Here is a 17,807-nt window from a genome sequence, read left to right on the forward strand (position 1 = left end):
AGCTGAAAATCTGTAAATGTGAGCTCTTTAGTAGTTACATTGGCTGAAAGAGGACAATCCTTCCTTCATTTTAAGGTATAACTTGTTTCTGTAAGTTAAACTATATGAACGTTAGAGGAATTTGTTTGACAATTTAGTTGAATATCAGAAAAAGAACAGCCAGCAGAGTGTGCCACTCGGAGATGTCCTTTATATGTCTGTGCGGTCAGAAATATGACTCTACCGGCAGTTTCAAAATCTTGTTCTTTTTGCTTTCTCAGACGATTTTGTCACCAGATTTGCATTGGTCTCTATGGGGCGAGAGTTGGACTTTGTCTCGCTTTCGTGGGGCTCTGAACAAATGTGTACGTCTGTTGGATTCAACAGACAACTGTCTATGACCAGCACAAAATTAGCTATCTATTGATCCAAAAATGAAGCATGAAGAGCGAAAATTGTGGCAATGCTGGCAAACTAGAAATATTTTTTCAATGACATCCGAAGCTCAGGCCTCCACTCTAAGCGTTTCAGTCTGCACTCTAGGGTTTCACGTACACAACCATGTAAATCTCAGAAACGGCTTGAAAAAGTCATGAAACAATCAGTGATATTGAAAAAAGTTGAATAGATATCAAAAAGCTGAAATATTTAAAAACAGTTTAGGGTTTTGTCAACATTTTAAAGTTTAAATGGTGGCTCTAGCTGAAAGATTGAGGAAGAGGAAGGATTTGGAAGTTGAAGAAGTTTAAAGAAGTTTTAGAGGATTTGAAAATGCTGAAGCAGCATTCAAACAATAATGAAAAGAAACAGGAAAACAATAGTGAGAATGCTTAACAGCATTCTCACAATACATTCTCACTATAAATATATATGATAGAGAACAAAGGTTGTGCCCTTGCCCGAAGGCAAACCACACCCAACTAGAGAGGGAACAATTTCTGGGGAAATTGTAGGGTGTGCTTGCTTGCGTCGGTTGCAGAGGGGTCTGTTTTTTTATGACATTTTTACAACTGATATTTCTGTATATTTGATATTAAATGCATACTTATTATTTATAAAGATTACATAGATTTAAAAGCATATTTTTTTTGCTGCTCATTTACAACTCAAAATACTAAGTGAAGTGTAGAATAAAATAGTTGTCTTTTCATTTCCCCTGCAAGAGGGAATGGTGATCGGCTATATACAGTAGCAGCCTCATAGTTGAATCAAAACAAATACATTTGGCAGAACGGTGTAAACATTTACCTAATCTCCATGATTTAAACGTCCTTTAAAATTTTTCACTTCTCGTGATATTTTCAGGCATTTAGCCTACTCATACTGCATTCATTCATTAATAAAGAACCCCCTTTGAAACTTATTCTAGCAACGACGTTACCGGCAGTAGCTAGCGCTATCTCAGATGGAATCGCAATTCAAACAGTACCATCTGCTAACTGAAAATATGCCCACAAAAACGTAAATAAGCTTGACATTTATTTTGGGGGAAATTGCTAATTCATAAAAAGCTCACTGGTAGCAATCATTGTCAGTAACAACGCAAAATGCAATCCCTGTGTGGAGAAGCTGCCCCGGTAAATTGTACTACTACAGTAGTACAGTTACCTGTGTTCGTCTTGGTAGCGATTGCGTTGGTTGAATTCGATTTAACGTTCCGTTGTACGGTTTAGGCTGAAATTAATTATTTTCATGAACAGATGTTCAACAAAGTTTAGGCTGTGGCAATGAAGTTCAGGTTAGTAGTCAGATAGTTTCACCTATTGAAAGACATTTGATTCAAGTAGAGCTAAGGGGAGTGCCGAACATGTTCTGTCGCCGTTTGACTTCCTAAACAGCTGTGTGGAGATGTTTTTGTTAGCTACTATACTAGTGTTTCTCGCGTAGGCTACAGTACAGCGTTGCAGTGAGCTACACTGGTTTGAAACCACAGGTAATGATAATTTCACCAACAAATAGTTTACTTGTAATCTATTGTCCTAATAAATCCTACAACGAAAATGTATTAGTGAGGAATGTTTATTGAAAACAGATGCATCATAGACCGCTGTAGTATGTGTTGCCCGGGCAACAGAGGCTAATGTCATGATGCTAATGCTTCAGTGAAATAGTAGCCTACTGTTTCCGAAAGTACATGTACTTCCTTAATAATATCAGCTTATATTGTACATTACACTTCACAATTGTGTTTCATATCACAAAGTAAAATGAGTAAATAGTTATCACCCTGGCTTCTTTGCTTGCGGCGTTTCTGCAGCTGCCTTGCAGTAAAGCCATAGTTAGCCTAGCTATCTCCCAGAAGTTAATGAGCTGCTAAAATAATGTTCTGCTAGAGGTAGTCACACATGTTTTTGTGACGTTAGCAACGTCAGTGACTGTGGCTAGCAAGTTAGCCACCGTTAGCTTCACCTTTCGACACAAAAACGTAATTTCAATTTAAACCATGCAACGGAACGTAAATAAAAATACAAACAACTCAATCGCTACCTTGACGAACCTTTTGACTGCGACGTTGTCTATGTAGCCCAAATATTGACTGATGCTTAGGGGGGCAAAAAGAAATAATAATAAATATGTGAGAGAACAATAAAGCACACCCAATAAATATAGCTGCAAGCAGCAATGAAGGGGCCAAGCAGCATTCGATATGGAAATTCAGTAGCTAAAGAAGCACAGCAAAACTTTTAATAAAAATTATTCAGTCTTTAAAAATCGCAATATACTTTTCGGAAACGTGGAGGCGCTACCCCGAAACTTTTGATTACCTTCACGGCCTTACGCAAAAGACATTTACCGAGTTTTGAAACGATAAGCGTTTGGTAAATATGTCATTTTGAGACAAAATGCGCTGGCTAGATGTAGCAGCGTTATATCTACAAAGCACAATAAATCCAACTCTTCTTGAGTATAAATCCCCTGACAATGAAACGTTATCGTTACCATTATGATTATACTGCTAGACAGCTACTGTGGCTTACCTGGCATTGCTAAACAGATAATCCAGTATCACAACATGCTTGATGGCTGTGGCTGGATTCGATCCTACGACCTTTTGTTTTGAAGGAGCCTGTCTTATCCTAGTGAGCTACTCTCACTGCTGCAAAATGCTGTGTTCGGTTACTTTATCAAAATAGGGAAGCCGTTTCTCCCGTGGCGAGCGTCGGTTTGACTTATCGATAAAATGCTAAAGATTTTTCGACAGCATGGTCTGAAGATGATCTGTTACGATTTTCATGAAAATTGGAGCAACGCCCTAGGAAGAGTTCGAAAAAGTTGGCTTTCCATAAAATACAAATGACAGAAAAACCTTCAGTACGACAATGACGTCATAGTGTCCAGTCGAATTGTCTGCATCTTAGGAATCCAATACCTCACTTAAGAAAATTGTCTTACGGTTCAAAAGTTATAGGCGTAAACACCCCTCCAACTTTGACCCCTTGGTGGCACTATAGTGCTTTAGTGGTCAACATGAAATTTGGTGACAATAATCAGGAGACGGTTCCCAATCTGTGTGCCAAATTTCAAAACTTTGCACCAATCGGTTCTATGGGCTGCCATAGACTCCTAGTCCTAAGTATAATAATAATAATAAAACTAACAAAAACAATAGGTGCCTCGCAGCTGGTGCCTTCGCTGCTTGGCCCCTAATAACAATAAGAGGTAGAAACACTTAAGTGGCTCCGCAGCTTCGCTGCTTGGCCACCAATAATAATGAGAAAATGTAGAAACACTTAAGTGGCTCCGCAGCTTCGCTGCTTGCCCACCAATAATCATAGTAAGAAAAGGTAGAAATACTTGTGGCTCCGCAGCTTTGCCACCAATAACAATAGGTTTCCTCCTGACGGAGGAATCCTAATAAAACTAACAAAAACAATAGGTGCTTCGCTGCTTTGCCACCAATAATAAGAAAAGGTACAAACACTAAATGGGCCAACAGACAATGCCAACAAACATGGCAATCACCAAGCCAACTTATAGTACCTTCGATAAGAAAGATCAGTAAAATGTAAAAGGTTTTTGCATATATATAAATCAACTCTTCAATGCACTAGAATGTAAACAGCTAGGCCTAAAAACTTGGGTTGCACAACGTACTTTACATACACGTCATCAGTGTGTGAAACCAGTGTGCACATAAACTAATGTGGCCACAGAGGGGCTACGCATGTTAATGGGAATAACTCACTTCTTGCCCAAGTGCTTGGCTACATCAGAGCGGCGGAAGCCCTCCAGGTGATAAAGCCGTCGGGCAAGTCGGCGTGCTGCCTCCTGGTCCCCACGGTTTCCATTGTGTAACATGTCAGTACTGTCCTTCAGCCTCTCTGTGCTCCCCATGTCGGAGTCCCAGTCTGATAATGTTGCCTTTGGCCCCGCATCACTGCTGCTGGGACAGATGATGGAAGGGAAAAGAAAAGGGACAATAATTGTAGGAGAGAAAGTAGGTGTAGAAAAAAAGAAATCATTGTAAATGTTTGTAGACAGAAAAGGAGGTGGACAGAAAGAAGCAAAAAGAACATCATCATCATCAGTGCACACAATCAAGACCAAATATTAGGGTAAATTAGTCTACACGTGAATACACAAGGTAAACCAACAGTTCACAAAAACGCTATAATTAACCTACAATTTGTTATGCAAAAGTGTATGATCAATTAAAACATTCCAAAGCCTAGAGATATTTCCAGGCAGGCATTCAATTTAAAAGGTGAAAGTAGTGGTCCAGAGTTGTGTTATCATGGTACCAAAATGTCAGTAGTAGGTACCAAAACCAGTGAATTTTCACGGTACTCAATACCATTTTCCATAACAAAGCAAAAAAACTCATCAGAATCAGAATGGGATTTATTCGCCATGAAAGTTTGCACAGACAAGGAATTTACTTTGGCAGGAAGGTGCATACAATAAACATATACCTAAAATTTAAATATGTGGACTATCTATACTAAGGGTACATAAACTAGCAGTACTAAGTGGGATTAGAATAGAATTAAATATACAATAAAATAAAATATAAGTTGCCGTAAATTACAATATAAAAATACAAATATTAAAAAAAATACAAATGTACAAGATACCATTATTGTAATGCAGTGCAAAAAGCTGAGTGTTTTAAGCAAGAAGTCATTAGAGTCAGTGTGGTCCCTTGGCCTTGTTGAAGAGGCCAACAGCGGAAGGGAAGAAACTGTTTTTGTGGCGTGAGGTATTGGTCCTGATGGACCGCAGCCTTCTGCCGGAGGGGAGTGACTGAAACAGGGAGTGTCCAGGGTGGGAGGAGTCGGCCACAATCTTCCTCGCTCGCCTCAGGGTCCTCGAGGTGTGCAGATCCTCGAGGGTGGGCAGATTGCAGCCAATCACCTTCTCAGCAGTGCGGATGATACGCTGCAGTCTGCTCTTGTCCTTGGCAGTGGCAGCAGCGTACCAGACGGTGATGGAGGAGGTGAGGATGAACTCAATGATGGCTGAGTAGAAGTGCACCATCATTGTCTTTGGCAGGTTGAACTTCTTCAGCTGCCGAAGGAAGTACATCCTTTGTTGTGCTTTCTTGATGACGGAGCTGATGTTCAGTTCCCACTTGAGGTCCTGGGAGAGGATAGTGCCCAGGAAGCGGAAGGACTCCCTTTGTTGACTGGGGAGTCACACAGGGTGATGGGGGTGAGTGGGGCTGTGTTCCTCCTGAAGTCCACAACCATCTCCACTGTCTTAAGAGCATTGAGCTCTAAGTTGTTCTGGCTGCACCAGGTCACCAGGTTGGCCGCTTCCCACCTATAATCAGACTCGTCTCCACCAGAGATGAGCCCAATAAGGGTGGTGTCGTCCGCAAACTTCAGGAGTTTGACGGACGGATGACTGGAGGTGCAACTGTTGGTGTACAGGGAGAAGAGCAGAGGAGAAAGGACGCAACCCTGAGGTGATCCGGTGCTGATGGACCGGGAGTCAGAGACTTGTGTTCCCAGCTTAACGCACTGCTTCCTGTCAGACAGGAAGTCTGTGATCCACCTGCAGGTGGAATCAGGCACGTTCAGCTGGGAGAGCTTGTCCTGAAGCAGGGTGGGGATGATGGTATTGAAGGCAGAGCTGAAGTCCACAAACAGGATCCTGGCATAGGATGCTGGGGAGTCCAGGTGCTGTAGGGTGAAGTGGAGGGCCATGTTAACTGCATCGTCCACAGACCTGTTGGCTCTGTAGGCAAACTGCAGGGGGTCCAGTAGAGGGTCAGTGATGGATTTAAGGTGTGCCAGCACCAGGCGCTCGAAAGACTTCATTACCACAGAGGTCAGGGCGACGGGTCTGTAGTCATTATGTCCTGTTGGCCTTGGCTTTTTGGGCACAGGGATGATGGTGGAGGACTTGAGAAAGGCTGGCACATGGCATGTCTCAAGGGAGGTGTTAAAGATGTAGGTAAACACCGGAGACAGCTGGTCAGCGCAGTGCTTGAGGGTGGCTGGAGAGACAGAGTCCGGCCCAGCTGCTTTGCGGGGATTCTGCCTCTTGAAAAGTCTGTTAACTTCACCCTCCTGAATGGAGAGAGTCGTCACTGTAGAGGGGGGGAGGTGGGAGGCCTCCTGGGTGGGAAGGGGTAGTTCAGGACTGTCCAATTGTCTTTCAAATCTGCAGTAGAACTCATTCAGGTCGTTGGCCAGGCGGGAGTCGTTAGTGGAGTGGGGGGCTCTGGGCTTGTAGTTGGTAATCTGCCTGAGCCCTCTCCAGACAGAAGCAGAGTCGTTTGCAGAGAATTGGTGTTTTAGTCTCTCTGAGTACAGTCGTTTAGCCTCCCTCACCGCCTTGCTAAACCTGTTCTTCGACTCCTTGAAACTGTCTTTGTCCCCACTCCTAAACGCGGCCTCTTTCTCTGACCTTAACCTTCTGAGTTTAGCTGTAAACCAGGGTTTGTCGTTATTGTAGCTTACCCTGGTGCGTGTTGGTATACAGCAGTCCTCACAGAAGCTGATGTATGATGTCACAGCCTCTGTGAGCTCATCCAGACTATTGGTAGCAGTCGTGAACATGTCCCAGTCAGTGCAGTCCAAGCACGCCCGCAAATCCTCCATAGCTTCACTGGTCCACTGTTTTGATGTCCTCACAGCAGGCTTACAGTGCTTTAGCTTCTGCCTGTATGCAGGAATCAGGTGGACCATGGCGTGGTCAGAGTGACCCAGTGCTGCTCGGGGGACCGCATGGTATGCTTTGCTGATTGTAGAGTAGCAGTGATCCAAGGTGTTTCCTTCTCTGGTAGGGCATTTGATGAATTGTCTATATTTTGCGAGTTCTTGAGTGAGATTGCCTTTGTTAAAGTCGCCTAGCACAATAACCAAGGAATCCGGATTTTCATGCTCCACACTCAGTATCTGGCTGGCGAGCACACGTTGAGTATAGAATTATAATGTGTAATTTTTAATCTAACAATTCAGAAAGAAATTGAATAAAATAAAGTTATTACAAATCATCTGGTATGTTTTTACAATAAAGTAAATAATACCATTAGACCGGTTATTGCTCCAACAGTGAGGTTCGATAGGGACTTCCATAGGTAATGCGAGCGTGAGTTGCGCGCAAGCGAAATGTTTGAGAATTAATTTGAGCAAAAAAGTCTTTTTTGAGCTTTATGTAATATAAACATTATGTTGGACTCATTTTTGGCCAAAAATGACAACCCAAATTTTTACCTAAAGATTCAGGGCTGGAGAGGAGGGTCTGTCAGATTGTCGAAACTCGGATTCAGAAGCCCCCCCCCGCCGCTCTTCCAATGCTCTAACCGCATTTGGCACGCTTGGAAAATTAGGGTGTTAAACAAGTTTATTGAACATTGGAAGCTGTTGTACCACGTCAGTAAAAAATCAGGAATGTGAGATCATATTTTGTTGCCATTGATGAAAATGTACTATTGAAACTGAGATTAATTGATTGCTTGAAAATAAAGACACATGCTTGGAGAAGCTGTGAGAGAACAGACACATCTTCTCAGTCTCTTATCTCCTGTGTCTACAGTAATCTGCCAGTCGTGCCTCCTGAGCCGGGGCCTGCAACACTCGTTTTCTTTGTTGATGTCCCTAGCTAAGGTCAAATAAAGCCTACTCAAGGTCTTGTTAGGTTTGGGCTAAGCCCCGAATGTTAAAGGGGTCATTGACTACAAAACCGAGTTTACCTTGTCAAAGTTGAATAACGACAGTTCAGTTGTAAAATGGACATACAGTGAAACTCAAAGTCCATTGACACCTCTTTCCTATGCACATCTCACAATAAAAATGTTTTGCTGTAAAACGGACGGTTTCGAAAACCTCCACCTTTTTGTCTGTACCTTTGTCACGTCCCAAAATTTAGATCTCAGACACTAGTTTAGCTGTGATCTGCTCTGTGTACGTCCACGGGAATGACAAAGAAGTTTGGATTTTTTCAAGGACAATGAAAATTAACCACGGTCGTAAATGCAGTGTTCCAGACTATACAGGGAATGCTGACACTTTTCAGAGTCTTCCCAAGGAACCAAACACTCGACGGGCATGGCTGATGTTTGTCTAGTAGAAGATCCCTGTGAAGTTTGACACTCAATTATTCATTTGCTCGAACCATTTTGATGTTGGTGTGCCACCCCAAGATCTTCAGTAGCCCCATCTGGCCACCCCTATGAAATATTTCTGGGGACGCCACTGCTTATATTGTCATTCTGTTAGCTTGCCAGAATTTCATCCATAAAGAAACCCCTTTGAAAGCAGATGATTCAATGTTATGCCAGCAGTCATCACTAACCTGGCTATATCGGTTGTAAAAGCAAATTTGCTTCTAAATAACGTAACAGAATTTCCCTATTTTCCTTACTACAAGTGCGTCCAGTGCGTTAAGCACTTAGTTTAATTTAAAATGCCTTTGTTAATTGCATTAGTTAATTAACTAAACAAAATTCACTGAAGTTATCATACAACCTCTGATACAGCGTCCTAGTTCACGCGCTAATCAAGCGTATGGTGCGAGCTGAACATGGCTGAAAAAGATCCATCGGCAAACTATTATTTTATGGAAAATGTCAAAATGCTTATCCAAACAATGTCAATCTGCACTGTGTTGGAGTATAAAAAGGACACCTGCAAACTATTAACTTAGCAGAGTGCCCGGTTCTCGAGATAATTGTTGGAAACAATACCGTAACATTAATTCATTTTCAATAATGTCGATAGAGAATAATTAGGAACAGCAGTCCATTTAATTTCTGTTGTGCAGCAGGAAGTTGCGGACAAATGGTATACGCCCACTAAAATACACTGAGCACCTCTAGTGGAGTTGCTAATATTAACCGTGGAAAATGAGTCTTGTTGCCGAAAACAGTGGCAGCGATAGCCATGGCAAGGGAGCAACTTCCAATATGCGGCCATATGCACCCTGTGAAAAATTAGGTTTTCTCCCTTTTATAGATGAGCTACGCGCTGATTGGTTGGTTTACAACGAGTGAATCTGCGGAGCAAAGACGCAACACGGCCAACAGCACTCGATGAAACATCGAATAAATCTATTGTGTCTACACAACACTGTTTTCAACAGATTACATATCATTTGAAATGATAACGTTAGTTGTTTCCACTTCTGTTGTCGAAGCAAACGGGATTGACGTAGGTGGGTAACGTTAGCACTACAACTTAGCAAACAAACTATCGTGATTCAACTCAGCTTCAGTTAGCTCTAGCTATCAAAGATCGGACAAACATGCATCGTGAATTGTAGATTTACATGACAACACGGGTTATTTATTCGAATGAATGTATGTCCATTTTACCCACTGTCGTTATTCAACTGTGACAAGGTAAATTTGGTTTTGCAATCAATGACCCCTTTAAGTTACTTGACCCCAGGTACGTGCTCCCTGGCCGCAAACATTTCTCTCACACCGCGCTGCCTAAACTTTATGCCGAGTGTAGGGAAAAAGTTAAGGAAGACTTATTTTGCTAGCCTACTACTACGGATCTGTGGTCTATCGTCGTAACTATTGTTATCGAATGGAAATATAAAATATCTATTGTGATCATTTTTTACCCATATCGCCCAGACTTAGCTGGGAGCTGTGAATCTCTTTCTCTGTGACTGTTGTACCACCATTACTGCCTGACGTTCACTATCTTTGTTTACTTTCTTGTGCCCTATAAAAGATAGTCATCCGACCTTCAGAGCTGAGAAGGGCATCATCAAGACCTAAGCCTGGTGTTGTGTTGTCATTTATTGTCAGAAGTCTTGTTTTCTCTCGCAATCTGCAGATTGATAATACTTATAAAAATCTAGAACTCAACTAAACTTAGTCACTCTGTTAATGAAGAGACGGACAAAACACTTTCTTCATCACCATACCTTGTGATTAATTTCTTTAATGTGGAATGGCCTCTATGGGGTTTAGAAAATTAATTAGCTTGCATTATTAAGAGTTACTAGTACACAGTACTCATGATGCAGTCAGTGATTAAGATGAGTTAAACACACAGATTCCTTGAACTATAGATAGGGCACAGTGCCCACGATGATGTCGGTGTCACACACATATTTCTTAGATTATAGATAGTGCAGTGCCCGTGATGCAGCTGGTGAGGAAATTTCTTCTCAGTGGTTTTGGTACCTATATTTCTCAGATCACAATTGAAAGCCTTAAGCCTTTAGGCATGGCTGAAAGCAAACCAAAACGGTACCCATGTAAATGTCTGAGCGTGAATGAGTTTTCAATTAGTACAATTGCATTGTGTACCCTTCGAATTAGTTCTTAGAATGCGTGTGTTCTGAATGTGTATTTCTTTATTCTGTATTTTTAAAATTGTATATTGTTTTTATTATGTGCTATTGTAGAAAGGCTCATCCAGGGACGGGAGTTGAAAATTAGCTTTAGCTAGAAACTCTATGTGCATCACATCAGCTGCAAACTTTGCTCTGTAGCTATGTTTAACTGCATTGTCCCTGTCAAATATACTAATAAATAAAATAAATAAAAATTCTGTTATCTCTTAAGTACTTGTTCAACCTCCACATCTATTCTAGTCAAATTGCCGATACTGTGGTAGCCTTCATTTGTCTGCTGTTTCCTATGTTATAAATTGCTTATGTTGATCAAAATGTACTATATTGGTTCTCTGGAAAATTGTTTTCCCACCACAAACATCTAAACATTTAGTTCATAACAGAAGTCAGTACATGCACAATGGTTGAGCCAGTTGTCACAATTGCAGGCCTAATTCACCATACAGCGCTTGTATATTTGCAATTTGCAGGCAGTTTTGACAACAGTAAGCACATTAATTTATATAAATCAATTCACTGATCTATACTGAAAGTATATCCACTTCATATTGTCATTCTGTTAGCTAGCCAGCCCCTTTGAAAGTAGCTGAATATTGGTTTTGGAAGTGAATTTGCGTTTACAAAACAAAACTGAATGTATAAAAAGGACAACTGAAAAATATTAACTTTGCAGAGTGCCCGGTTCTTGAGATAGCCTATTTGTAGGAAACTCGCTGCAGACCAGAGGACCAATCAGATTGAAGGGGCTGGGACATGAAGAGAGCAAGCCAAATTGCCGGTGAATGCCTAGTTCTTGAGCTGAGAAACTTAACCCATTCTAATTTGTACACACACACAGAGAGATTCCTGGCATTATTAGAGAGATGTACAACAGAATCCTTAAGTCTGCTTTTCTCCTTCTAATAATAGTTATCAGCTTTGAAAATCCACATTTTCCATCAAACTATAATACAGAAATATAGACTAGCCTTCATAGGGTTTAATGTCTGAATGAACAGCTTGGCCAGATTATTACAACATCCATGGTTATCCTAATACTGTATACAGGAAGAAGGGAGATTAAGAAACACAGGTAAACATTGGGAAGGCTTATCGTAACTGATTTCATTGTCACTTTCATTTAATCCCTATACGAGAATGCCGTCACTTCGTCCCTGTAAGTGAATTCCCACAGGGAATGCCAGATCCTTGGACTGTCAAATTCTTACAATCTTAGTTGAGACACAAGATGTATAACTTTTGCATTTCTTGATTAATCAAAAATTTCAGTTAGTAGGCTGTAAATTACCCACAGTTGCTGACTTGATACATTTCCTTCTGACTGTAATTTTCTCAGTAAGACAGCAAAAAGGTTAAGAAGCCCAATATCTGGATTCCTCAATTCATCAATAATATTCATCAAAAACAAATCACATTGCATTCCTGTACAGGCTTTCTGTTGACACAAAAACAACCCACTTCTTGGGTGAGAGGAAATAAGAGAGATGTGTTGGGGGATAGGGGGGCGTAAAGGAAGAGAAGAGGAAGGGGCAACAGTATCTGGCAAGGCAAAGCCTTCTGCTCAAAACATTCCCTCCTGAAAGACATGGGGGAGAGAGAGAGAGACAAAGAGGGAGAGAGAGAGAGGGAGGGCTAGTTAGAGAGCGGACCGCATTTCTATAAGCCACTCTCGAGCACGCTAACAAGGAGAACTAAGCTGAGTAACCTGCCTGTTATCCAGACAGAAAAAACAGCCTGCCTTTTATCCTGCTGAACAAAAAACAGCTATTCTCATGATAATGAACAAAGACGGCCAGCCAGCGTGTCATGCATTACTGAAGGTCAACACTTACTGGATAGAGTCGTGTTCAGCATCAGCTAGGCTCGATTGGGAGAAACAGGCGCATACGAAGGAGCCCATAGAACCCAGCTTAGCTCACTCCCTCTCACCACCAATGGAGGAGAGAGAAGGAAAAGTAAGGGTATGAGGAGAGAAAGTTTTTAAGAATAAAACTCTTGAGCTTCAGCCATGTGACTGGCCCAGGTTCCTCACAGCTCAGTTTCCAGAGCAGCTCTGACCTACATGGAAGACAAGAGCGCCGCTGTATCCCTCTCAACAGTGCTGCCGAGCTAGCCGAGGACACAGGTAGCTATGCTTGATACAGCTTAATCATTAGATGCTAGTAGCAGCCAGCCAGGTTAGCCGGTGTGTATGTGTGTGGGAAGCTGAGAGGCCACCATAATCACTGCTGCCTGGGTATCCAACTGGGAAAGAAACCTGGCTGACTTGCATCCTTTTACATCTGCTTGAAGGGGCCCGACTACGGACGTGTGCTGAGCCCCTCCATGCAGAAGTATGAATAAATGCACAAATGGGACTTGGCTGCTCGGGTGGTGGCAGGGTGTGTGTGATGTTAGTGTGGTGCGGTTTATTTATGTCCTTCAGTGTACAGAGTGAGTGTGTGCCTGTGCTTCTGTGTCGCAGCTCTGGGGGGCCTGTGTCTGCATTTCTACTGCGGCTATAAATAACACAGCTTAATATTGTCTAACCTGGCTAAGGAATAAAACAGAGGGAAATTTGCCATTGCAAGGGGATGGCGGCTGTTGTATAGCAACTGACAACATTGCAATGAATGCCATGAAAATAAATAACCTTGTAGATAACGCAGATAACACGATACTTGTCATAATACATTTCCCTGAACATATACCACAGCTGTGCTTGCAAGTGTTTTTAAACAAGAATGATATTTTGGACATAATTTTCTCCTTAGAAAAATTATGAACTGTCAAATCTAGGCACCTAAAATCTGGTGGATCAAAATGGAAAAAAACTGCTGACCAACCCATAATTATATATGCATCTACTTATTTAATAATTTCAAGAGTATATTGATATTTAACCTCAGAATTTTATTGATTCCTGTTTTTTCACTGACATGACTCAATCAACGCTAGATTTAAAGTATATGCACAATATATGTACATTTGTACAACGCTTTGGAAGAAATTGTACGCTAAATGAATACATTTAATTTACAAATGCCCTAGGCTACACCAGGTTGACCATTTTTTTTTTTTAAGGTGATGATAACCATGACATTATTATATTAAAATCTTAACTTTGAACTCCCATAGTGCTAAGGAAATAATTTGGTTTTATATTGTAATTTACTAAACCATTTACGCTCTCTCTGAGTGCAAGAGTAGGAATTTCTGTAAAAATCCTTGAATCTGTCAGTCATTTTGTTGTACCTTTCTAGACAAAGTTAAGTGCATTATAGCCATTTTAAATCTATTTTTCCAGCAGAGGGCAGCATCACCATAGTGTTGACACATTTGCAAAGACAATGACAACCGACAAGTTCAGAGACCCTAACGCTGCGTTCACACTGCAGCGTTTTTTAACGCTCTGCATCGCTTGCCTTCCCACAGTAAACCACGCTCGGGGGCGTGTTAGACAAGTTAATACAGAGTTGTAGTTCTCTAAGGTCACTGTTGTAGTCATGGCCAAGCGTGCAGATTTGGGTTCATGTACTCACAATATCGATCAAAATACCACTTTTACACAACATTTATGTAAGTGCAAGATTTTACTAGTGCAAGATTACAGTAGAATACACGTTACGCCACCGGTCACTCAACCAGTCGTTTGTAGGCTGGGCTAGCGAGCTAGCAGTGGCACAGAACAGTCACGTAATGTGACGAGCTTGAATTTAAAAGTAGGCTATAAAAACACACTAGGAACAATGACGACATCGGCAGCCATGCACCATGCATTATTAATTTAATGTAATCTTTAAATTCAGGCTCGTCACATTAGTAACTTTGTTCTGAACAGAAACTGGGTGTGCAGACACATACGAAAAGCTTCTCCTCCATCTTGAAATTGTGAAACTTAGAAATGTTTATCATGACCAACGGTTGCTACGTTACAAGAAACCAATCTGATTGGCCAACGCTAGCGTTTTCACGCTCCTCATTTACATAAAGTTGAGAAAATCCAACTTGCAACGCTCCGCTCCGCTCGCCTTCCCACAATGCCCTACGCGAGCGTCAACGCCTGGTTTCATTGAAAATGAATTGGAAGCCGACGCCGCGCGCTGCTAGTTTTGTATAATGGCAGAGCCATGCACTTCTCGTGGAGGAATTCTGCAGTTCATACTTATTGTATGTTTAGCTGAATGTAGCGTGTTGTGTATTAATCTTTGACCATATACTCTACTATTGCATTTCTACGTTTGTATTGCTTAGTAATAAGCGTTTATTATACCACTGCCTTTCAGTTATATATAACTATAATTTAACCTGTTTGTTTTATCATATACCTGCTAGGCATGTAATCATTCATATAGAGCCTACATTTTACAAATGTATGCCTGTATCTCTGTTTCAGAACCACACACATACACTTACATCTGTATTTAAATAAAACACCTAAAAAGGAACATCTTGTCAGCATTCTGATCGATGCACCCTGGTGGCCACAACCTTTTGAAGACCAGCTAAAAAGTATACAGTCCTTTACAGTCACCAAAACAGAACTGTACTGTACACGTACGTATAGATATATTAGGGTTGGGAGATATGACATATAGCCGTATAGCCTAATATCGTCAATCGACCCATCGGTATTTTGACGATTAAAAGTCCATTGTTTTGGGTATTTAAATTGAAATATATGTTCTTTTGTAAGTATGTTCTTTTGCAAAAGCGTTTAAGATTGATGACTGGGTAACTTGGTCTCTTGCAGTTGAGGTGTGAGGTGGCTGCTGCTGTCGGTGCTAAAGTGTGTTCAGCTAGATTATGCACCAGCATAAAGCGGTTCAACAGATCACAAAACTCACAGATCAAGCCACGGTTTTGAGTCATGCACAGGGCAGTCGCTAACACGGGGAAAGGTGGATGTGATTCACGGGGCCCATGGCTTGGAAGGTGCCCATTACTACTGTGTGGGTTTTCAATAGTCTGCAGTCGTTATTATTTGCCAATATTTCAAAAAGAAAAGGAAAAATATAGAATTCACTTTTTCTAAATGTAATAGTTATAAATCTCTATGGTCATCCTTCTCTGCGCTCTAATAAATGATCTGTTCTAACTGCATGTTCCCAATTCCCAAGTATTGCGCCATGCGACTCAGTGACTGAGTGGGACTAGCAACGGGTGGCAGGAAAATGTCGCCGCAACATAAATCTGGTGTACAAAAAAGAAAAGACAGAAAGGATAGAGAAAATACAGTAAATTCTGCGAAATTTCTCTAACAACAAATGTTTTCACCACAACAACAAAAGATTTGAGAGGTGAGCCGCAGTGTAACAGTAGGGAGGACAAACCCGTTTGAGCGTTTTTCCTGAAATACGTTTTAATAGTTATTCCTGGGGAAATTATGGAATTAAATTACATATTAACTATACTGAAATACGTGTGCACAATAATAAACAATATTTGCTCAATTTAGACGTTTTTAAAGGTTTTTAATTTTACCTCGGAGCTACTTCCGTTAATCAGCAGTTTGTGAACAAAAGGCTAGTTTTACGACAGTGACTTTGGATGTAGCCTACTTTAACATGTTAGCTGATTAGCCGTTACGAGTGACATATGTATACAGTTACATTAACAAACCTCTTGTTTGTAAAATACGTAGTCTTAAATACGATGGGAACACATCACATAAACAATTCTAAAATGTCTGACATGCCAAATGTTGTCATTTTTTGTCAAGAGTCCCTGAAGCTCAAATTCCGAGTCGGAGTTCCATTAAAGATCCTGTAAAGTAAATTCCATGTTTTCCTTCTAAGTACATTATATACGTGTTAAATGAGTTCCTGAAAGCATGTGCAAAGCGCTAAAACTTTGTCACACTGAAATGTGGAGTTAAACCGAAGAACAGTTTCTCTTCTGTTTTCAGATCAGGTTTTAATGGGCTGAGCCAAAAAATGCCCTATCTATGTCATTTCGCCCTATCTACGTCAGATCACTGAATGGCTCCTCCTGCTGTACTGTTATTGTAGCCTACATCAGCTAGCTAGCTAGCTTCCGGATGTCTCCCACCACCCGCAACTGTATCTTCCCTGGATGCAATAACTCCAGCTGCGCTGCAACGCCATTCAAGTTCCCTATTGATAATGAAAGGAAAAATAGGTGGATAGATTTTGTGAAGAGCCACGCTCATGGAAAGCTTCGGATAAACTCCAACAGCCGCCTCTGCACTGACCATTTCACAGCGGACAGTTTTAACATGGACCAGAGACAGACAGGGTTCACCAACACACGGCTTCTCTTGCAGCACTGAGCCGCATCGAGCATCGCCCCTCCGGCCGTTCATCCTCCGGTCGCACCTGGACCATACACCGCCGGCAGCAGTTCATCACTCAGTTCTGTGTGCTTGTTATAATTATACTAGATATCTTTTCCAGAGGTATCTCTGCTATGAGTTAGTGCAAACCGCTAAATTGATATTAGGCTACTCGGTTCAGAATGATGGTATTGTGGTGAAATGGTAGCTAATGTGTTAGAAGTAGCCTAGTTGGAGAGCTCACTGTCTGCTGTCTCTGGTGTCCATTTTTACTGTTACAGCTCAGGGGAACATTTCATTTATATGCATCTGTATGTTTCACTCGTTGAACAAATAAATTCTAATTCTATACAGTTTTGTTCGGCTTGACATAGCGTCCATTATCTGGGTCGGAGGTAGGCACTCGACAGCGAGAGGCGGAGCTTCAGCTCCTTCAGGTGTCACGCCCCCCCAGTCTCAAGCAGAGAAGACTGCTGATTTTTTCACGATTTCAAACCCTAATTTAACATACTTGTCGGTGTTACTTTTTCATTCGAATTTGGATGGGTAGTTAATAACACATTATTCTGTGGTGTGGCGAACTTAAAACTCGCTTCCAGGTCCACTTTACAGGATCTTTAAGCTTTTCATTGCAGTGAATGGGTACGGGCACTCATCGGGCATAAACTCAAATATCTCAAAAGTCCCAACTGGAAAATGTTAGCGGCTTTACAGTCCTGTAGAGGACATTTTCCTGAACAGATTGACATCAAGTTAAGGATGTGGCATTGAAGTTCAGGTTAGTAGCCAA

At 41.4% G+C, this 17,807-nt stretch overlaps 1 protein-coding gene across 4 annotated transcripts in view; it reads right to left on the bottom strand.

The window, feature by feature from the left end:
- Window positions 1-17,807, bottom strand: part of psd3l (pleckstrin and Sec7 domain containing 3, like) — a 201,338-nt gene that overhangs the window by 132,470 nt on the left and 51,061 nt on the right. For 3 of the 4 annotated variants that reach the window (XM_067258059.1, XM_067258061.1, XM_067258062.1), the window contains one exon: window positions 4,166-4,363. In XM_067258059.1, the coding sequence (XP_067114160.1) occupies window positions 4,166-4,363 (198 nt within the window). The remainder of the gene's footprint in view (window positions 1-4,165; window positions 4,364-17,807) is intronic. The other variant, XM_067258060.1, reaches the window with a different exon arrangement.

The sequence above is a fragment of the Osmerus mordax genome, chromosome 20 (assembly GCF_038355195.1).
Source record: "Osmerus mordax isolate fOsmMor3 chromosome 20, fOsmMor3.pri, whole genome shotgun sequence".
In the NCBI taxonomy this organism is placed as follows: Eukaryota; Metazoa; Chordata; class Actinopteri; order Osmeriformes; family Osmeridae; genus Osmerus; species Osmerus mordax.